At 39.3% G+C, this 23,758-nt stretch overlaps 1 protein-coding gene across 3 annotated transcripts; it reads right to left on the bottom strand.

Moving 5' to 3' along the window:
- Nucleotides 1-1,382: 1,382 nt before the first annotated feature.
- On the bottom strand, nt 1,383-23,172 carry arhgdig (Rho GDP dissociation inhibitor (GDI) gamma). 3 transcript variants are annotated; one of them, XM_058050368.2, is made up of 6 exons: nt 23,048-23,172; nt 10,228-10,407; nt 9,867-9,950; nt 5,038-5,114; nt 4,796-4,859; nt 1,383-3,372 (listed from the first exon to the last, which is right to left on the bottom strand). In XM_058050368.2, the coding sequence occupies exons 2-6, from the start codon at nt 10,400-10,402 to the stop codon at nt 3,173-3,175; spliced, it is 600 nt and encodes a 199-aa protein (XP_057906351.2). In that variant the 5' UTR covers nt 10,403-10,407; nt 23,048-23,172; the 3' UTR covers nt 1,383-3,172. The 3 variants fall into 3 exon arrangements, with proteins under 3 accessions (XP_057906351.2, XP_078653468.1, XP_078653469.1); XM_078797342.1 differs by lacking the exon at nt 23,048-23,172 and adding an exon at nt 20,468-20,878; XM_078797343.1 differs by lacking the exon at nt 23,048-23,172 and adding an exon at nt 19,868-19,933.
- Between the last annotated feature and the right edge of the window lie 586 nt (nt 23,173-23,758).

Raw genomic sequence — 23,758 nt, 5'->3', positions numbered from 1 at the left:
TAAACTGGCTTCCAAGTAGGGTCTTTTAAAATAACAATGTCACTTTATGTTGAGAAAAATCATGACAAAACAGAATTACTCAGGATTGCACAACCACTTGTTGCTAGGCAGAATACAAGGAGTACAATCATACAGTGGTTGTTAACAAGAAAAATAATTGCATGCAGGCCACACCCACTAGTCTCAAATGCGTTCATTCATTCATTTTCTACCGCTTATCCTCATGAGGTTCGTAGGGGAGTGCTGGAACCTATCCCAGCTGTCTTCGGGCGATGCATGTTGTTGGAATAATTTTACTTTATTTTAGTTTTATTGTGTGCGAGATTCATTGTTGTACGTCCCCTTCAAGTGCACATTCATTCATTCATTTTCTACCACTTTTGTGCTGGAGCCTATCCCAGCTGTCTTCTAAAGGCGAGAGGCGGGGTACACCCTGGACTGGTGGCCAGCCAATCACAGGGCACATATCGACAAACAACCATTCACACTCACATTCATACCTATGGACAATTTGGAGTCGCTAATTAACCTAGCATGTTTTTGGAATGTGGGATGAAACCGGAGTACCCGGAGAAAACCCACACATGCACAAGGAGAACATGCAAACTCCACACAGACATGACCGAGGGTGGGGAAAGACAAAATAATAAGCCAAAAAGTTACCACTTCCACACAAAATAGGAGGAGAACTCATTGATTCATTCATTTTCTACTGCTTCTCCTCACGAGGTTCCCGGGGGATGCTGGAGCCTATCCCAGCTGTCTTCTTAAGGCGAGAGGCGGGGTACACGCCAATCACAGGGCACATATAGACAAACAACCATTCACACTCACATTCATACCTATGGACAATTTGGAGTCGCTAATTAACCTAGCATGTTTTTGGAATGTGGGATGAAACCGGAGTACCCGGAGAAAACCCACACATGCACAAGGAGAACATGCAAAATAAAAAGCCAAAAAGTTACCACTTCCACACAAAATAGGAGGAGAACTCATTCATTCATTCATTTTCTACCGCGTATCCTCACAAAGGTCATGGGGGTGCTGGAGCCTATCCCAGCTGTCTTCTAAAGGCGAGAGGCGGGGTACACCCTGGACTGGTCGCCAGCCAATCACAGGGCACATATAGACAAACAACCATTCACACTCACATTCATACCTATGGACAATTTGGAGTCGCTAATTAACCTAGCATGTTTTTGGAATGTGGGAGGCCGAGTGTGGAATTGAACCCGGGTCTCCTAGCTGTGAGGAGCCGGGTGATACTACTCCTGTTTTGTTCTTCTTACTTTGTCAACTTCCTGTATTTGGTTGTGAAAGTGACCAAAAATTATATATTATGACGAATTAAAAAAAAAAAAGTGGTCCCTGTTGGTTCTTTCAATTTCCTTTATTAAAAGATACAGACTACAAGAAGATGTGACACCAATATCGAACATTACAGACTTTTGACGGCTGCCCCTGCTTTTCAGATCATTTAAATCTGTACTCAACCTTCCACATCCGGATAAGCCACAGTGTTTTTTTTTTGTTTTTTTTTTGCTCAACCACATTTTTACAAGAAAATTGTAATAAAAAAACGACACTATAGATAGTCTTGCTAAAGCATGCAACACCCAACAAGCTAACGTTTACAGTTATGCGTAGATGACGACTACGGTTTGGAATTAGCGCATTAATGACATTATGCTGTCCGATACATTGATGAATATTCCCTTTTCCTACAGGGAATCAATCAATCAATCAGCCCTATAATATATGAAAATTGCTTATATACACAATAAAATTAGGTACACGATCTAATAATCATTTGTCGTTTTGGATGCAATTACAGTAAAGTCTCGTTATATCGATATTCTCGGGAGTCAGAAAAAATACCGATATAACCGGACTATCCATATATCCGATCCTGCGCCGAACTGCATTAAAAGTGGGCGGATCTTTGATATGGCATGTAATTTTCTCCTTGAGTTCATGGATTGCGTATCTAGCATGCTTTTGTACTACAATAAATTTTGTACTACAGTAAATAAAAATAAATTTACGCTGTAGTGATTACCGGTTACCGGGACATAGTAATTCACCCCGGAACTATCGATAGGGAAGGTGTTGCCACTTTTCCGCTGTGTGTGCTGCACTCTGGTGGTGGAAGTGTGAAAAATAAAGTAGACTGGAAGCAGCCGTTCGCCGTGTTTTTTTTGGTATTGAAATCCTTAAGCAAAGATTGATTTAAGCTGCTTTTGTATCGATATAAGCAGACCAAATTGGCTGGCGGGAGATGAAAAGGGCATCGTAGTAACCGGATTATCATAATAACCGTGTATCGTACTAACGGAGCTAATTATATCATAAAAGACTAGAAATTTGCCGGGAAATGAAAATAGTATCGTAATAAGTAGTCATTCGTTTTAACCGATATCGATATAACGAGACTTTACTGTATAGCGTCTGCGTGTTTTCCCGTGGTCAACATGTGAATCGTATCAAATCCTCAAGAACAAACATGCATTTCTTTCTACAATATCATACACGGTATCGCCGCTTTTTGCGTTTTTCGTCGCAAAAAAAAAAAAAAATAGTGCACATTGTCAGAAATGTTCCCCGTAATATTCTACTTGAAATCGGATCATAACTCGGTACTGTTCTATACTATACTATAATTCCCTCTAGTCTACGGTTTAAGTTACAAAACTGCTTAATATTTCAGCGCAATATTGAGACAGAGTTTATTGTGCATGTTTTTAAGGACGGTATTCCATTTTTGCGTTGAACTTTGTGCTGCTCTGTGCTGTGTGCATATTGTATGTTTGTAAACCTGGACATTGTGATTTATCGATTTGTGTAGTAAAGTCATTCCCAACCCGTGTGAGTATGTAATTAACTGGTGAGAATCACTAAATATATACGTAGGCCAGCGTAAACAAGCGCAATAATACATATTTTGTCTTATTTTTCACATGTAATTTGTCATTTTGCCTGCAGCTGCATGACGTCCACTGCCGCTACGTGAATTTATATGATAACGACATGAAGAAGGACATTATCGTATGGATATTTCACAGTGTATGAGATGCGGACTGGGGATTTAATGCAAAGAGAAAGAGGCAATCGAGCATCCGGTCTTTCCGAAGCGAGGCGTAGTGTGAAGAAGAAAAAGAATAGAGCACCTCTACTCGTCCCAGTCCTTCTTGAGCTCCAGGTTCCAGTCCCAGGCCGAGTAGACGTTCTTGTCGTCATCGGTGAAGCAGGACTTGATCTGATAGAGGCCGCGGGACACCAAACCTTGAGGCGTCTCATCAGCCGGGCACATGAACTCGTGCTCCTCCTCGCGGGGACAGTAGCTCCCCACCATGTAGGACACCCTGTCCACTGCAAGACCACCGGAAGTGGATAACGTGAAACAGGACTGTTTCGATTCGGTCGTCCGTCAGGGGTCGGCAACTCTTTTATTGTTCTGTATTGTTCTATATATACATCTGTGTAGTCACTACAATTTAGCCGAGAAACACAGGAAAAAAAAAATCGACTTTTATTGCAAATGTTGATCAGAAATTGGTGGAAAAGGAACAGTACGACATGTGACAATACATTTAAGGAAACTATACAGGTAGTGTTACTGTCTTTTTTCATGGTCAAATAGGTTTTGTGGCTCCAAGTGGAATTTAAATAGATTTTTTTTTTAATTGCAAGGTTGCCGACCCCCCCCCGACCCAAATACAAACAGTTAGTGGTTGTTTTGGTCTGCAACAGAAAAACGTTCCTCTGTTTTCCAAAGTCAAAGCTGATGTGAGTGAAAAAAAAATTGTAAACAACTATATTGGATTTTATGGAAATTAATATCAATTAATTATTTTATTAAAAAAATATATAATACAGATAAAATCCCAAAATTTTTTTGAATTGTTTATTATTTTTAATATATTAAAAATATTAATATATTATTTATAATAAATTTATTATATTTTTAAGTAATTTTGTTGACCTGTCCCACTTTGTTTGACCGCCTTTAAACGCACCATCTACCTTTCTCCCACGGTACACAGATATATACTACTGTACAATTTTTTTTCACGTTTTTCTTTCACGTCATATTTGGTCCCAAATGCTGATATTACGTGAGAATGCATAAAGGTAATATTTGATGACATCATTGAGTGCTAATGTGCATACTGTATTTTCTGGACTATAAGTCACTTAAGGCCAAAAATTCATAATTAGGTAAAAAAAAACATACATAAGTCGCATTTTTTTGCAGGTAATTTATTTTATAACCAAAACAGACATTACGTCCTCTTGGAAGGCAAGTTCTAACAATAATAAAATTAATATAGAACATTCTAATAGGTGTAAGATATGCTAACACAATGGTTATTCAGCTACATGAAAAATAAACATAAACAGAAAAGCTGTCCAGTGTTTATGTAACATAAATATTTTTTTCATTTATAAGTCGCTCTGGAGTATAAGTCCCAGGAACAGCCAACCTATGAAAAAAAGTGCGACTTATAGTCCGGAAAATACGGTCCAGGCTCATACTGGTGGATGTTGGATCTGTATTCATTTTGTGCTTTTAATTTGAAATTGGCCCTGTCTTAATTTTACACAATACATAATAAATGAGATAAATAATAATTACGTATGTTTTGCTGATGAGTTAATTTTTTTTTCATGGTGGCTAGCTAGCTTGCTGCTACTTTTTCATCCATTCTCGTCTTCAATCCTTTCCTTTTTAACGCAGACTCACCGTTTATTAATATGGAAACGATGTGCATCTGAGAAAGTCGGACTTTACCTTTTATTCCTTTTCTGTAGCTCACATGGTGGTACTTCAAGCCTGCCACAATTTCTCTGTTCACCTGCAAAAACACACAGTATGATACTTTGATACTGTAATTGATAATTATACTGCGCTTTTATTTGGCAAAAACACTGATTTTTGTACTGATATTAGAGAAAATATCAAAAAAATGAGGCTTCTTTTGGGATGGAATATGTTCCCCAAAAGACACAGGTATTCATATTTTTCCCTCTTACCTTGAAGTGTATTTTTAGCCTGAATTTGACGCCTTCCTTTAGGGTGAACGTCTTCTCCTTCAGGCTGTTCAGGTCTCCTGGACAAACAGATGACCTCAGCTGTAAAAGCGTCTCACGGTAAGGACGTGACGAGTGACCGCAGAGTGATGACAGCGTGCTGGTGAGTCACGGTGAGATCACACGGCTGCTGAGTGATGGTCTTGAACATCATTTCACACAGGGGTGGGCAAACTTTTTGACTCGCGGGCCGCATTGATATGACAAAATTTTCCGGGGGGGGGGGGGGGGGGGGGGGGGGGGGGGGCAGACTATATATTTTACAGTCCATCTGGTATTATTGTATCTGTAAAATTGTCATGCAATCTGCTATTATTATTTATTATTTTAGATTTATATTTAAATATTTTAAAAATAATAAAATATTATAATAATTACAATAAAATTAAAATAATAATTATAATATTATTATTATGTAAAATATGCAAATATAACAATAATATTATATATAATTAATATAATAATTAGCATTAATATATTAATTATAATAATCATAATAGTTCTAATAATTATTATAATAATCTAATACTCTAATAATAATAATTATTATTATTATGTGCGTGTGTCCCTTTTTCAGGAGCACTTTGTAAACAACAGACCATGTCAAAAAACAAAATTGATAAAACCATCAAAAGGTTGGCTCAGGCCATGATGCCAGGTTGTACGTTGAGTTTAAATGAAATACTTTGGAAAAATTGGGCGGGCCGTATTCAAACACTTGGCGGGCCGGATGTGGCCCCCGGGCCGTAGTTTGCCCACCCCTGGTCTAAATGGAGGATTTACATTCTTTTATGTTGCTATTGGGAAATGATTACACAATATCTGTTCTGTGTTTTATTCATCATAATGAATAATAACAAATTCAAATCGTTATCACTCCCCAGTCACACACTGGTGATGGTGGTAAGTTATATCTGTATCCACAGCCGCCCTTGGGGTTCACAGTTCACATCTACAGCAGCTCGGACCACCACCAAACATTCATTCACCAGTGTGGGCGGTACTGGAAGCAAGGTGGGTTAAGTGCCTTGCTCAAGGACCGGGTGCAGGGAGCGATGATCGAAAAAGGCCATAAGTCCGATTTCCGGACAACATGTTCTATCTACTGAGCCAAAGCCGCCTTTTGTTCTTCATTCATTCATTCATTCATTTTCTACCGCTATTTCCTCATGATGGTCGCAGGGGTGCTGGAGCCTATTCCAGCTGTCAGGCGAGAGGCGGGGTACACCCTGGACTGGTGGCCAGCCAATCACAGGGCACATATAGACAAACAACCATTCACACTCACATTCATACCTATGGACAATTTGGAGTCGCTAATTAACCTAGCATGCATGTTGTTGGAATAATTTTACTTTATTTTAGTTTTATTGTGTGCAAGATTCATTGTTGTACGCCCCCCCCAAGTGCATATTCATTCATTCATTTTCTATTGCTTATCCTCACGAGGGTCATGGGTATGCTAGAGCCTATCCCAGCTGTCTCCGGGGCGAGAGGCGGGGTGCACCCCGGACTGGTAGCCAGCCAATCACAGGGCACATATAGACAAACAACCATTCACACTCACATTCATACCTATGGACAATTTGGAGTCGCTAATTAACCTAGCATGTTTTTATAATGTGGGAGGAAACCGGAGTACCCGGAGAAAACCCACGCATGCACGGGGAGAACATGCAAACTCCACACAGAGATGACTGAGGGTGGGGAAAGACAAAATAAGAAGCCAAAAAGTTACCACTTCCACACAAAATAGGAGGAGAACTCATTGATTCATTCATCTTCATGTAATCGGCCAAACATGGCCGAGGGTGGAATTGAACTCGGGTCTCCTAGCTGTGAGGCCTGCACGTTAACGTTTATGACCTTCCAAATAGACTTTTTAACATTAGAGCCCTCTAGACATGAAATAGCATCCCTATAGTCACCTTTACACTCCTGTGACCAAATATAGTAACATTACCGACACATACTAGTAAGTGTAGAATACTACATATCATTACATGTCTTTGAATGCATCGTTTGTTTGTATTTTATTTCATTTAGCCAGCACTTAAAGCACGTTTAGCAACAGTACACCCTGGACTGGTGGCCAGCCAATCACAGGGCACAAAAAGACAAACAACCATTCACACTCACATTCATACCTATGGACAATTTGGAGTCGCTAATTAAATTAACCTAGCATGTTTTTGGAATGTGGGAGGAAACCGGAGTACCCGGAGAAAAACCCACCACGCATGCACGGGGAGAACATGCAAACTCCACACAGAGACAGCCGAGGGTGGAATTGAACCCTGGTCTCCTAACTGTGAGGTCTGCGTGCTAAATATAATCTATTATAATCATGATCAATAAATTAAAGGCAAACTCAAAACATAATTTAGTGATGTTGAATGAATGATATTGTCAAGTAAATATATATAATATATATGTAAATATATATAATATATAAGAATAATATAATATAAGAATGGGGAAGCTATGTAGATAATTAGCTAGTACACTAATGACATATTTTTTATATCTTTCCTAACCTTCAATAGTAGGTTCTTCAAGGACCACAATGAGAGAACCGCACAAAAAAATCAAAATATTAAAAATCTACCATACAATATTTCTGCTCTTCTTCTGCGTATGTATGTTAACTTCGGTTGTGGGCATGAATGGGTTGCAGAGGAGAGGAAGTTTTAAAAGCAATCAGAAGAAGATTCACTGCTTAATCTTTTTATATCTCGATTTCAATCCAAGCATCAGTCCTGAGTGCTTCCTTATGGACATTGAAAACAGGAAGTCCAATAGCAGAGTGAGGCTAATAAAAAAAAAAAAAAAAAAACAGCAGCGATGTGTTGATAACACACACACATATGCATGTATAAGGGAATTGCACGGTGGAAAAGCGGGTCAGAGGTGCGTATTAAAAATAGATGTCCTTGCAGCACATTCAGGTAGTTAAGTAAAAAGCATACATCATTCTGCTATTTTATGAAAAGCCACCAAATCACAGCTCCATTTTGTTTTATTCCGATTCCAAACAGTTTTATTCTTCCTGTGGAAAAAAAAAAAAAAAAAAAATGGAGGCACTTTCTCTCCCCCCCGCCCCACTTCTCATCTCCTCAATATCTTTTTTTCTTGTCTCGGGAGGCACAGAGGAGAGAAAAGCTGCTGCCCCCTCGGAGCGTCTCGCTGAGAGAAAATAGGTCACGGCGTCTACCTGATCTTTTCAGTCAGACATACGCTACATCGGCACGCGTACACGTACGTGCACGAGCATCATATGTAAAACGCTTCCTGTTTCTGCTCAAGCTTCCGCCTGCATATCTGCTGTTAAGCGTGGCGATTCCCACAGCATTAGCTTCCTGTCGTAGGGACACGGGAATAAAAATCCAAAACAGCGTGATTTCAAACATATATCTATATGTACTTGATGGTTTTATGATTTTGACTCAGGTTGCACTCGTCCCTCGTTTATCACGTTTAATTGGCTCCAGATCCGATCGCGATAAGTGAATTTCCAGGAAGTAGGATTCAGTATTATTCATTCATTCATTTTCTACCGCTTATCATCACGAGGGTCACCTAGATGAGCGCTAACCACTAAACCACTAAACCGCTACCACTAAATTAAATGCATATTTAAGCAAACTGTAAATATTTCTGTTCTAAATTTGCCATAAAAAATTATAATAAAATAATAAAAAATAATTTAATTAAAAAAAAATAATAAAAAACTAGCCACTATCCTTATCTGAGACACGAACACGTCTTTCTCTCTTCTGTGCATTCAAAAGATATAAAAAGAGCTAAAAAAAAAGAGGCAGCTAAGAATTAAATTAAATTAAAATAAATTAAAATTATATTAGGAAAGCAGGAAGTGAACAAAAAAATAATAAAATTACGTTAAAAAATATTAATTAAATAAAATTAAAATAAATTAAAATTATATTAGGAAAGCAGGAAGTGAACACATTTTTTTTTATTAATAAAATTAAGTTAAAAAAATATTAATTAAATAAAATTAAAATAAATTGAAATTTTATTAGGAAAGCAGGAAGTGAACAAATTTTTTTTTAATTAATAAAATTAAGTTTAAAAAATTATTAATTAAATAAAATTAAAATCAATTAAAATTATATTAGGAAAGCAGGAAGTGAACAAATAACAGTTACTGATTGTAAAAGTACCAGATGGAGGGGTAGGATTTAATAAGCTTTGCTTCTTCCTACTCCTTTTGAACTGATTATGTGATGCATTCAATTGTAATCTGATGCATGTTCAAATGAAATTAAACCATTACCAATTACTATTTTAATGCAGTGCTGTATAATTTACAGCAAACCATATCATTCCATTAAATATGAAAGACGCCCTTTGACAGGAAATAGTGTCATACAAAGCTATTATTGCTTTGCAATAATGTACTATAATCTAGTATACAACGTGTGAATGTGAAAACCACTATGGAAGGCAAAAATCCTTTGTAATCCATCCACTGGTACATGAATACATGCATGAACGCAGGCCGACACGCACCTCAAACTACCTCCCTAGCCGCTGCCTCCGCTCGTGCTCTGGGGAAAACGTCAATAATGCCCACTAAGCAAACATTTAACTCTCTCTCGCTCTCTCTCGCTCTCTTTCTGGACACACCCAATGCAGACATTCTGCACATGAAAGCAGCACCAGGGCTGAGATGCCTTGCTCCGGGGCATCTCAGTGATTTTGTTCAGCAAAGTGAAGCAGAAGTAACGATCACAAAGAAAGTACTGTACCTGTGAGGTCGATGGGAATCGGTCCCGGGCCGTCATTACACAACAGGGTCAGCTTGGTCACCTGGACATTCGGACCAGAGATGTCTGGGGGATGCAGAGCATCATATTTCGGTAATTTATTCCTCATCATTTGCAATTATATCCAATAAAATTAGTTGAATATTACACTGCATTGTGTTGTGTTACTGTCTCTGCTTTTCTTCCGATATCAGATGTCGGACCGTGCCATATGAGATCCTGCTGAGGCAAGCAGGTCTACTATGTGTGTGTGTAATAAGAACTCCATGACTGCAACTGATATTTGTTGTATTGACTGAATTAAAGCTGCAGTAACGCAGCCACTGGAATCAAACGCACGCACCTGCCACCATTCGTTTCGTCCCCAGGAGCGTCTGCTTATATTTCACCAGGCTCTCGTCGTCTTTGTCCAGATCCTGTATCTCCTGCAAAGTCTTCTGGGCTGGAGGGTTGTAGTTGAGGTTCCTCTCGTCCTCTTCGTCGTTCTCCTCCAAAGCCAAATCCTTCTTGTCCAGCATGAAACCTTTTAATAAGAACATAAATGAGAATGGTTTTAGTGTCTTGCACGGCGGTTGAGTGGTTAGCGCGTGGACCTCACAGCTAGGAGACCAGAGTTCAATTCCACCGTCAACCATCTCTGTGTGCAGGTTGCATGCACAGGGAGAACGCGCATGCGAAGGTTTTCTCTGGGTACTCAGTTATCGCTCCCTCGCTATATTACATTTTTATGAAAATAATCAATAATAAAATATACGGATGTCCGATATTGGTCTTTTATCCTCCCATTTTGTGTGGAAGTGGTAAGTTTTTAGCTTCTTAAGTGCCCTGTGATTGGCTGGCCACCAGTCTAGGGTGCACCCCTGACAGCTGGGATAGGCTCCAGCACCGGCCGCAACCCTCGTGAGGATAAGCGGTAGAAAATGAATGAATGAGTGAATGATCAAGAAAAAAATCATACCGGGATCAACCGTTTTTATGCTGATATCGGGACGATAATTGTCATACACCCCTAATAAAAATGTTATGTTGTAGACTATGATCTATTATTATTAATCAAAACATATTGAAATGCAAGTGTTATGTACTATTGTGGTCACTAGGTGGCCACACACTGCATGAAGTCAGCCATGGCATTATAGAATGGAAAAAATTATCCTCCCATTTTGTGTGGAAGTGGTTTTTAGCTTCTTAAGTACCCTGTGATTGGCTGGCCACCAGTCTAGGGTGTACCCCTGCCTCTCGCCTGAGGACAGCTGGGATAGGCTCCAGCACCGGCCGCAACCCTCGTGAGGATAAGCGGTAGAAAATGAATGAATGAGTGAATGATCAAGAAAAAAATCATACCGGGATCAACCGTTTTTATGCTGATATCGGGACGATAATTGTCATACACCCCTAATAAAAATGTTATGTTGTAGACTATAATCTATTATTAATCAAAACATATTGAAATGCAAGTGTTATGTACTATTGTGGTCACTAGGTGGCCACACACTGCATGAAGTCAGCCATTGCAAAAAAAAATTATTATTGGAAAAAAATATCCTCCCATTTTGTGTGGAAGTGGTTTTTAGCTTCTTAAGTGCCCTGTGATTGGCTGGCCACCAGTTTAGGGTGTACCCCTGCCTCTCGCCTGAAGACAGCTGGGATAGGCTCCAGCACCCGCCGCGACCCTTGTGAGGAAAAACGGTAGAAAATGAATGAATGAATGATGTTGATAGCAGTGGATGAGATCTCTGTTATGATGGCAGACAAAGCCCCCCCCCCCCATCTGAATAACTTTATTCTGACCTGAACACACCATCAACATGATATGGTATACTAATATGATATTAATGTTGGCCGAATATCACAATAATATTTTAGTGTCTAGCCCAATTTAATATGGCTACAAATGGACATAAGACAGCAGTCCTTTTGCGACACACACACACACACACACACATACACAAAAACACAAAAACAATAAACCATGTCATGATTCCTATAAACGTGCTGACTGAGACAAATGGTTGTTTACTCTGGTATCACACTTGTAATGAGAAAGTCATTGCACATCAACTCGGTGTAATTGGATGACAGGAAGTACACACACACACACACACACACACACACATATATATACGGTATATATAAGGTATGAATAAATGTACATAATCATTATTGAGTAAACACATGTTAACACACACACACACACATGCATCACACACGTGCATCCCTGCGCCGCTTGCTTACAGCAGCACCACACCCAGTCAGGGCCAAACACGCTTGCCTTTGTCCATCACCATGGCAACCCTTTCAACTCCCCTCGCATCGGTGACATCATCGCATTCGCCGAGCTTCTCTTTTAATCTGTCTCAACGTCCACGGTGACATTTATTATTACAGGCAGCAATAAGATAGCCACGTATTCGTCATGTGTGCTCGGTGTCATGTGCAGGGGGGGGGTCGCGGAGGCGGGGCTGGGCACATCACCTGTCAGTCACAGGGGCTGACAGATGATTGATACGGTATCTTTTTGTTATAGTTTCTGGGGAGAGAGTGAATTTATGATTTCTATCAAAGGCTGCATGTCTTTCTTTGATTATTCGGAATATTGTTAAACTCAGGTCTGTGTTTGATTTCCACCCCCCCCCCCCCCCCCCCCCCCCCCGCCCCCAAATAACACAAGTAACACACATCCATTATACTATTAAATATGCTAAATATTCCAAGCAGATATGAATGACAAGACAACCTCATAAATGATTCGTTCATCCTCATTTACATATCAAACCATGCCGTTCGACCTCCACCTGAGAGAGCACATGCACCCCCACCCCCCCACGCCGGTTGCAGAGTGGGTGTGTTTCAGTGCCACTATCAGTGTTCTCCTCTTTGGTCTCCAAGCTGCTGACCTGGCACGCCAAACTCCTACCTCATTTATTTTTCAAAAGCAGGCCTGAATAGAATTTTTTTTTTTTATTCATTGTTGTCATGCCTATACATTTGAAAAAAAAAATGATTTGTCAAATGAATAGATTGATTAAAAAATTGTATTATTATGTACATAGGTTAGTGTATGCCTTGGTTAGCGTACATCTCGATTTTTCGGTTCACGCTGTAAATGCAAAACAAAACAAAATTTAGCCTCAGTTTGCGTACACTTTCCGGTTAGCGTTAGCAATTTTTTAGTTATTTTGCAGCCGTGATCAAAAAAAATTCTCACACTACTGAGTTCAAATAAATCATGTCAAAACATGCAGGTGTTGTCCGTGTTGATATTGTATTTTTTTTTGGCAACAATCTGGTCTTCAATGAAGGCAAAAGTAAACATTGTTGTCATGCCTATAATTTTTTTTTTCACTACATGGGTCTTTTTCTGAAAAAAAATTATGAACAACAAAATTTAGCCTCAGTTTGCGTACAGTTTCCGGTTAGCGCGCCACGTCATGTTATTAATACACCGCCTGTTCATAATGCATTTTTATCACAACACATCCTTGTTAGCAGTGTTTTAATTCGCTAATACATGGAAACCGGAACCAGAAGTCAGTCCAGTCGGCCATTTGTGACGCCACTAGCGGTTCTTTGCTAACGAACCAAGTCTCAAAAACACTAATAACGCTTGCAACTTTGTTTCTTTCTCAATTTTTGAGTTATTTTGCAGCCGTGATCAAAAGAAATTCTCACACAGTAGTGTGAGAAACACTACTGAGTTCAAATAAATCATGTCAAAACATGCAGGTGTTGTCCGTGTTGATATTGTATTTTTTTTCTTTCTCAATTTTTGAGTTATTTTGCAGCCGTGATCAAAAGAAATTCTCACACAGTAGTGTGAGAAACACTACTGAGTTCAAATAAATCATGTCAAAACATGCAGGTGTTGTCTGTGTTGATATTGTATTTTTTTCTTTCTCAATTTTTGAGTTATTTTGCAGCCGTGATCAAAAGAAATTCTCACACAGGAGTGTGAGAAACACTACTGAGTTCAAATAAATCATGTCAAAACATGCAGGTGTTGTCCGTGTTGATATTGTATTTTTTTCTTTCTCAATTTTTTAGTTATTTTGCAGTCGTAATCAAAAGAAATTCTCACACAGTAGTGTGAGAAACACTACTGAGTTCAAATAAATCATGTCAAAACATGCAGGTGTTGTCCGTGTTGATATTGTAATTTTTTCTTTCTCAATTTTTGAGTTATTTTGCAGCCGTGATCAAAAGAAATTCTCACACATTAGTGTGAGAAACACTACTGAGTTCAAATAAATCATGTCAAAACATGCAGGTGTTGTCCGTGTTGATATTGTATTTTTTTCTTTCTCAATTTTTGAGTTATTTTGCAGCCGTGATCAAAAGAAATTCTCACACAGTAGTGTGAGAAACACTACTGAGTTCAAATAAATCATGTCAAAACATGCAGGTGTTGTCCGTGTTGATATTGTATTTTTTTTTTGGCAACAATCTGGTCTTCAATGAAGGCAAAAGTAAACAGAAATATTCATTTATCTTTTTCATTCATTATCGACATGCATTTAGAATTTTTTTCTGAATGTAAAACTATTATAAAAATATATTTTGTGTGAATATTTTTGTTTTTCTCGGTAAGCGTACGTTTCAGTTAGAGTCTGACTTTCTGAAACAGATTCATGACGCTAACCAAGGTTCCATTGTATCTCGATGCATGTCTCAAAAACACGCAGTACAGTTCCACACCAAGATATACTACAATCATAACTTTATGATACAGCTCATGCATTATATGTAGTACATATGTGTGCATATATGAGTATCAAATGTCTAATAATCGATTTCAAACTGCAGAAACTGGATACTGTGTTGGATTTTATTCATTTTTACACAGACCTGCTTTGAAATGCGCAGACAAAACAAGTTTTATGAATTATTTATGTGGAGATGTTGGCTCCTGCGGGTGTACAAATAGTTACAGTAAAGGAATGCATTCATATCCATCACGGCCGATTGAACGGGCTGCAGAAGAAGGTTGTCATGAAGTAAAAATACATCGTGCACGGTGTGACCGCATCAACGCTGTGAACGACTCCTTGCCAAATCAGATTCGTGTTAAGCCAAGAACGACGCCTGCTTGGTCGCATGACAAATTAGGAGACAGAATGAGCGTCGCTGGCGGCATTTCGAGTTAAATCAACATGTTGTGTTAAGTCAACACACAACAGTTTGGCAGGCAACAGGCGGCTCCGGCAGGGAAGGGACGGATGGACAGATGATGCTAGCATGAAAAAAGACTGATACATGTTGATGCACTGATACACTGATGATTGTTGTGAGGAAGTGGACTGTAATATACTCAAAATATGAGCTGGAAACCTCATATTACAAATATACAACATAACATGGCCAGAAATATTTCAGTATTGAAAGCAAAATTTGTTCTCAATCACAAATCACTCACACTCTTATATGGGAAATATGGGGTAATAACTATAAAAGCAATCTTCACTCGCCAAATGTACTGCAAAAAAGGCCAGTAAGGATAATTCATAATGCCGCCTACTGAGAACATACTAACTCCTTATTTCTAAAATCACAAATACTTCAACTTCAACTAATAAAAATTAATAAAACTAAGTAAAAATAAATTTATTAATTAAATAAAATTAAAACAAATTAAAATTATATTAGGAAAGCAGGAAGTGAACAAAAACATTAATAAAAAAATAAAAAATTAATAAAATTAAGTAAAAAATTTAATTAAATAAAATTAAACTAAATTTAAATTATATTAGGAAAGCAGGAAGTGAACAAGAAATTAATAAAATTAAGTTAAAAAAATCTTAATTAAATAAAATTAAAAGCAGGAAGTGAACAAAAAATAAATACAAAAATAAAAATTTATAAAATTAAGTAAAAAGAAATGTATTAATTAAATAAAATTAAAATAAATTAAAATTAGATTAGGAAAACAGGAAGTGAATGAAAAATAAATACAAAATAAAAATTTATCAAATTAAGTAAAAAAAATAATTTATTAAATAAAATTTAAATAAATTGAAATTATATTAGGAAAGCAGGAAGTGAACAAATGTAACAGTTACTAATTGTAAAAGTACCAGATGGAGGGGTAGGATTTAATAAGCTCTGCTTCTTCCTACTCCTTTTGGACATGTGGAACTGTGAACTGATTATGGGATGCACTCAATTGTAATCTGATGCATGTTCAAATGAAATTAAACCATTACCATTACCATAATATTACAAACGCCTCTTTAAACATGTATTTTATGTCTTCTATACCTCAACAGAAATAACTGCACATTTTCTCATTTATTCCCCAATGCCTGCACGAGTTATCGTCTCTGTTTTTTAGTACGTTGAAGCCCGACGTTACTGCCGTGTTCTAAAACCATAACGAGACCAGCGGGACGATGTATTGCACAGGTACACATCCGGGAAAAACACCCTCACACAACAAGAAGTAAAAAAGATGTCTCCTCTCGTGCTGTAAAGCTAATAGTTACAGCTTTTACCTTCAAGGAAGGGCCAATGAGGAGGAGGAGGACATGCGCTCGTGTGGCCTTCGCTGACAACAACACTGACCACACGACCGCCATCGATCGGCTGCTGCCTGCCTGCTTGAAGACGCCCCGTCAGCACGCCAACCAGGGCACAGCCCATTTCCGTGCTACTGAGCTGAGTGACACACAACCAACACACACACACATCATGACTGACATACTGCAGTCTCTCTTTATTACACAAACACACACACACACACACACACACACATACAGTTCAATAGGCCTTTATTATTATGTCGCAATTGTCGATAATGTTTACGACCAAGCAGGAAATACAGCTCGGTGTCACTTGGTATTTAAATTCCTCTTGTAATTCACAGACTGAGAATCGAATCGCCAACCCCCCAGCTTGCAAAACGACCACTCTACGACCTGAGCAGTGCCACCGAATGAGCATGCATCAGATTACAATTGAATGCATCCCATAATCAGCTTCCAGTTCCAAAAGGAGTAGGAAGAAGCAAAGCTTATTAAATCCTACCCCTCCATCTGGTACTTTTACAATCAGTAACTGTCATATTTGTTCACTTCCTGCTTTCCTAATATAGTTTAATTTTTTTTTTTACATGACCATACAATGACATAATTGGTACCATAGTAACTGTCAATATAGTGATATATATAGTCAATCAGTAACTGTTACATTTGTTCACTTCCTGCTTTCCTAATATAGTTTAAGTTTTTTTATTATTATTATTTTTTTGTCACATAATCAGTTCCCAGTTCCACATGTCCAAAAGGAGTAGGAAGAAGCAAAGCTTATTAAATCCTACCCCTCCATCTGGTACTTTTACAATCAGTAACTGTTATATTTGTTCACTTCCTGCTTTCCTAATATAGTTTAATTTTTTTTTTACATGACCATACAATGACATAATTGGTACCATAGTAACTGTCAATATAGTGATATATATAGTCAATCAGTAACTGTTACATTTGTTCACTTCCTGCTTTCCTAATATAGTTTAAGTTTTTTTTATTATTATTATTTTTTTGTCACATAATCAGTTCCCAGTTCCACATGTCCAAAAGGAGTAGGAAGAAACAAAGCTTATTAAATCCTACCCCTCCATCTGGTACTTTTACAATCAGTAACTGTTATATTTGTTCACTTCCTGCTTTCCTAATATAATTTTAATTTATTTTTATTCTATTTAATTATTATTTAATTAATAATAATAAATTAATATTTTTAACATAATAATAAGTAATATAATAATTAATATTTTTAAAGTTTTTTTAATTTATTTTAGATTTTTGTCACGTACCAAAGTAAGTGACAGAAAGTACTTTTAGCAAAAATGTCGGAAAGTAAAAATATAGATTGAAGGTGGAAATTACTAAATAATTTCCCAGCAACCATTGGGTTGGGAAGACAACAAGGCTACAGTAACTGAAAATGGAAAAACATTTCCCACCAGCAGGGGGCGCCCAAACCGTCAACAGCAAATGTGCGATTACAATAAATATGGGGATTTTTTTTCACCAAATAAATACCGGTACATGAAAAATGGTGTTGAATTTTAAATATGACTGTATATGAGGGAGGCGAGGAAGGAGGTACAGCGTGAGAGAAGGATTAATGAGTAAAGTATGGAGGTTATGCCCTCTAGCCGGCCAAAGATAAGAGGCTATAAAAGGAGAGGAAATGGATGGAGGACCAGAAAGAAAAAGGCAGGTGGGTATTTGCTTGAATTATTACGAGGTAAAAACATTGAGGGAGGTGGCAGGGAGGGGAAATAAGGGCGGGGCTTAGCAAAAGTTGGATAAAGTGCAACAAATCTCTTTTTTCCTTTTTTTAGTTATGAGCAGCTAATGAAATGATCTGAGCTTTTCTCTTAAAGGTGCTCACCGACACGTCTTAAAAACACTCGTGTGGTTTTTACTGCGAGCTAATAGCTCTAGTGGAGCTTTGTGGCTCTGCCGCCTTAAATGCCAACATCAGCATGCAAAGATGCTGCACGGTGGGATGATACCACCATTTCAGGAGCCATTTTTATTACAGTATATCCTCTCAAGGGATTAATGCTATATACATGAAACTTGGCTATACTTTAGAGTAGTCAGTGTACATCTTGTATATATCAGTTTAAATTTACTCCACACTGAAATTGACTCATTTCACGCCATTATTGTCTAAACAGTGAGCATAATAAATACCCTACTTCCAGTATAGCACGATGATGCTAGCGTCATTATCTGGGTCTGCAGATTATTATTCAAGCATTTCTTAAAGGAGCAGTTCATCATTTCCAGTGCTAATTTAATTCCCACGATTTAGGATTCAATGTTAAACTACTTTTTTTTTTTTAGTTTAGGACTTTCTAAATCCGTTTTTTTAACATTATTAGAGCCCTCTAAACATGACATAACACGCCTGTAGCCACCTTTACACTCCGATTATTCTTTGTTTACATCACCCTGCGCAACTCTTACAGTGTAGGGACTCAACACAGGCTAGCAGGAACTTACCACTTCCACACTGAATGGGAGGAAAACTTTTTTTTCCACTCTATCATGCCATGGATGTCTTCATGCAGTGTGTGGCCAACCTAGTGACCACAATAGTACATAGCACTTGTCATAGGAGTGTAAAGGTGACTATAGGGGTGCTATTTCATGTCCAGAGGGCTCTAATGTTAAAAAGTCTATTTGGAAGGTCATAAACGTTAACGTGCAGGCCTCACAGCTAGGAGACCCGAGTTCAATTCCACCCTCGGCCATTTCTGTGTGGAGTTTTACATGTTCTCCGGGTACTCCGGTTTCCTCCCACATTCCAAAAACATGCTAGGTTAATTAGCGACTCCAAATTGTCCATAGGTATGAATGTGAGTGTGAATGGTTGTTTGTCTATATGTGCCCTGTGATTGGCTGGCCACCAGTCCAGGGTGTACTGTTGCTAAACGTGCTTTAAGTGTTGGCTAAATGAAATAAAATACAAACAAACGATGCATTCAAAGACATGTATTATTCTACACTGACCAGTAGGTGTCGATAATGTTACTATATTTGGTCATAGGAGTGTAAAGGTGACTATAGGGATGCTAGTTCATGCCTAGAGGGCTCTAATGTTAAAAAGTCTATTTAGAAGGTCATAAACGTTAGCATGCAGGCCTCACAGCTAGGAGATCCGAGTTCGATTCCACCCTCGGTCATTTCTGTGTGGAGTTTGCATGTTCTTTTGTCCGGGTACTCCGGTTTCCTCCCACATTCCAAAAACATGCTAGGTTTTAAATTGTCCATAGGTATGAATGTGAGTGTGAATGGTTGTTTGTCTATATGTGCCCTGTGATTGGCTTGATTCTTTGAGAATGAAGTTTATGGACACGGTTTGGTCTTTGTTCTCCACATCCAGATGATTTCATTCACTTTCTCCTATCTTTATCACACCGAGTCCTGCTCATCTACACACACACACACACACACACACACACACACACACACCTGTATGAGGGGAAACCCCGGAACCTTCCGCCATCTGTCACTGTTCAGCACTGCTGCAGAGAAGCCATCAAACACACACACACACACACACACACACACACACACACACACACACACACACACACACAGCAGCTTTGGAAGTTGGTGACATCATTTGTGTCGTGTCATCACACACACACACACACACACATTAGCAATATCCTTTTAAGGAGAAAATCTGTATATTGATATATTTTTAGATAATTCCCTGAAGTGACGGAAACATGAAACGTGGGTGTGTGAGTAAAACACATAATGATGCTGTGGCACACACACACACACACACACACACACACACACACATGATCAATAGCTATTGATTGGCTATCTTTGGCTCGTCTCGGCAGCGTTTCATGTCGGGACATAAAAACGTCCACGCCCGCCCCGATTGAGACATACGGTGCAAATGTAGCACACACACACACACACACACACACACACACACACACGCCCTTGTGCACACGCACATGTCCGTAACGCATGCTCAAACTCCAAAACCAAATCTAACAATAAAGTTACACCGAACAACACACTGAACACAACTCGATTCCATCTTCTCACCTCTGTAGCACATGGTTAGCCACAGCAGCTCCAGCACCTGACCCCCAAACTCACACACGTCTAATCCCAGCATGCCGCCTCGCTCGCTCTCGCTCTCTCTCTCTCTTTCTCTCTGCGGGGCTGCGCTCAGCGTTGACGACCGGATTTGGGGAAAACTGTAAAAGCCGGGAACCTCCACAGGTACCGGGGGCAGGGGGGGGAGAAAAAAAAAAGTAGCGAGCAAAAAGAAGAGCATCCACTAAAGTCTCGGATGGAGAAGAAGAAGATCAGACATGAATTTTCCTGTCGGGAGTAAAAGAAAAGAAAAGGAATACTGTAGCGGGGAAGGGCTGCTGAGGAAAAAGGATGGGAGAGAGAGACGGAGCGAGAGAGGCAGAAGGGTGTGGATGTGATGGGGATGCGAGAGAGTGAGAGAGAGAGAGAGAGAGAGAGAGAGAGAGAGAATAGGGGAGTGAGGAGGAGGGAGAGGCAGCTTTCCACTTTCCACACCAAACCAAAAAACTGCACCCAAAATCAAAATATGCTTTTTTTTTTTTTTTTTTTAAATGTGCATGCAGCGTGACATGTGTGTGTGTGTGTGTGTGTGTGTGTGATACTCAGACGCTGGCTATCGATTCGTAGCTGTGCACCCCCCCCCTCCGCTCCCGTCTCCCACCCCCATCCTTCACGGTGCCTCTGTCATGAGCCCAGAGACTGCAATGAGCTCATCCTCTTTTCTCCCCCCCCTCCCATCCGTCTCACCTCTTAACACCTTCTTTTTTTTTTTTTTTAACACACACGGGGTGCCCTCTCCGTCCGTTCACTTATCCGTCACCCTGTCATTGAGAGCCTCCATGTCCATGCTACATCTTCTTCTTCATCTCCCTCAGGGAGGTGGCCACACCCTGGTAAGACTGGGTACTCAACTCCGGACACCCTTTAACGTCTCGACTCGTTCTTCTTAAAAAAAGGGCAGAATGGAAAAAAAAGATTGCATCGCACACTTGACAATCAGACATGTCTACACACACACACACACACACACATACACACACATATATATATATATAAACATGGAGTCCCTTGTTAGAGAGTGGATTTCTATGCATCACAGTAGCCTGCTTTTGCTTTGTCCCTCTCCAGCCTCCTCTCTAAGATATTAAAAAAATGGGCATATTCTACATTTTAACAACATTCAAAACCAAGAAATAGCCCCCTAGACACCATTCAAAACATATTTTAGAAGAAGAGGCGAGGAAAAACTACTTTGAACGCAGCCAAGACGCATCTGCCTTGTTGTTAGCTAATAAGAGCATTTTTTGCAAAGCTAGCTAGTAATGTTAGCCCCTCATTTACACTTCTAAATACAGATTTTAACATTATTAGAGCGGCGGCACGGTGGTCAAGTGGTTAGCGTGCAGACCTCACAGCAAGGAGACCAGGGTTCAATTCCACCCTCGGCCATCTCTGTGTGGAGTTTGCTATTCCTATTCCAAAAACATGCTAGGTTAATTAGCGACTCCAAATTGTCCATAGGTATGTTAATTTTATTAATTTTTAATTTTTTAATTTTTTGTTCACTTCCTGCTTTCCAAAACTAATTTTAATTTATTTAAATGTTATTTAATTAATATTTTTTTAACTTAATTTTATTATTTTTTGTTCACTTCCTGCCTTCCAAGCGACTCCAAATTGTCCATAGGTATGAATGTGAGTGTGAATGGTTGTTTGTCTATATGTGCCCTGTGATTGGCTGGCCACCAGTCCAGGGTGTACCCCGCCTCTCGGCCTAAGAAGACAGCTGGGATAGACTCCAGCACCCCCGCGACTCTCGTGAGGAAAAGCGGTAGAAAATGAATGAATGAATGAATGAGTTCTCCTCCTATTTTGTGTGGAAGTGGTAACTTTTTGGCTTCCTATTTTGTCTTTCCCCACCCTCAGTCATCTCTGTGTGGAATTTGCATGTTCTCCCCGTGCATGCGTGGGTTTTCTCCGGGTACTCCGGTTTCCTCCCACATTCCAAAAACATGCTAGGTTAATTAGTGACTCCAAATTGTCCATACGTATGAATGTGAGTGTGAATGGTTGTTTGTCTATATGTGCCCTGTGATTGGCTGGCCACCAGTTCAGGGTGTACCCCGCCTCTCGCCCTAAGAAGACAGCTGGGATAGGCTCCAGCACCCCCCCCCCCCCCGCGACCCTCGTGAGGAAAAAGCGGTAGAAAATGAATGAATTAATGAACATTATTAGAGCCCTCTAGACATGAAATAACACCCCTATAGTCACATTTACACTCATATTAAGAAGAACTAGTTCTTTTGACCTGTTTGTTCATGACGTTGTCACGTGTTGTTGCGCTGTAGAATCCGAACGAACGTGAACATGAGTGAACGGACTGACTCGACTCAGCTGACCGGGTCTATGCACAGGGGGACATCACAGGCTAACAACCAATTGACCGAAATGAACGGATCTTTTTACTGAATGAACCGCTTCACTGAAACGAACGATTTTGCCCACATTAAAATGAATCTTAAGAGGATGAATGTGGTAGTGTTCCAGTTCCTCCAACTAGAACCGATAAAATGTGTGAGTGCATACCTCTGAATCACATCCTCTTCCTTTGTCTTTGGCAGGCTGGCACATCCTGTAAAAAAAAAAAAAACTTCATAAATGACGGAACAGAATTGTGGAGTCCAATCAAACATAAATCTAGATCTGAGTCAACACACTCACGTGCTAAGCCAATATCTTAAAATGGTTAACGACAATAAAAAAGTGAAAGTGATAAAAACAGCCCCTCTCTATCAATTGACCTGTCAGTAGCGGCAGGGAGTCTCTCTCTCCTGCCTGTCTTAAAGTAAGCAGAGCATGAAGCTATGATATTCCTATTGCTTTATGGAAATATAAATCAGAGGCAGCAGTGGTCCCGAGTGGGGTGGGGGGGTTGTGAGGGAGTGGGGTCCATCCATAAAAATGTGTGGCTGAACCAAGCAGTCTGGACGATGTCATAAAGAGTGTATCAGAGTAAAGAAAGGACCCCGGGGGCCTAGCTGTGCATTATCACAATTTTGTTCTTCAAACAGTACAAACCTGTTAAAGTACCAACACGGGGAAATAAAAGCCAAATAGCCTAGTGAAAGAGTACATTTTACATGAGAGACTGCGCATGGAGCTAAATGCTAGCATTACATGCTAACACTAAATGCTAGCATTACATGCTACATGCTAACACAGACCGAGCAGAATTAATTTACACATAACACCCCCAAACGCAGAAAAAAATATTTTTTTGTCTAAATGGGGCCACAT

Source organism: Doryrhamphus excisus, linkage group LG16, assembly GCF_037039965.1.
Source record: "Doryrhamphus excisus strain RoL-2023G ecotype Guam linkage group LG16, RoL_Dexc_Guam_v1.1, whole genome shotgun sequence".
In the NCBI taxonomy this organism is placed as follows: domain Eukaryota; kingdom Metazoa; phylum Chordata; class Actinopteri; order Syngnathiformes; family Syngnathidae; genus Doryrhamphus; species Doryrhamphus excisus.
Note: the sequence above shows the minus strand (reverse complement) of the source record. Positions and strands in the feature narration are given on the sequence as shown.

What these genes read in the sequence shown, in the direction of transcription:
- arhgdig (XM_078797342.1), bottom strand. Translation starts at nt 20,702, where the DNA reads ATGCTCTTCTTTTTGCTCGCTACTTTTTTTTTTCTCCCCCCCCTGCCC. An exon ending in GCTAACCATGTGCTACAGAG is followed by an intron (nt 10,408 to 20,467) that starts GTGAGAAGATGG and finishes TCTTATTAAAAG; the next exon opens with GTTTCATGCTGGACAAGAAG. An exon ending in GACGAAACGAATGGTGGCAG is followed by an intron (nt 9,951 to 10,227) that starts GTGCGTGCGTTT and finishes TGCATCCCCCAG; the next exon opens with ACATCTCTGGTCCGAATGTC.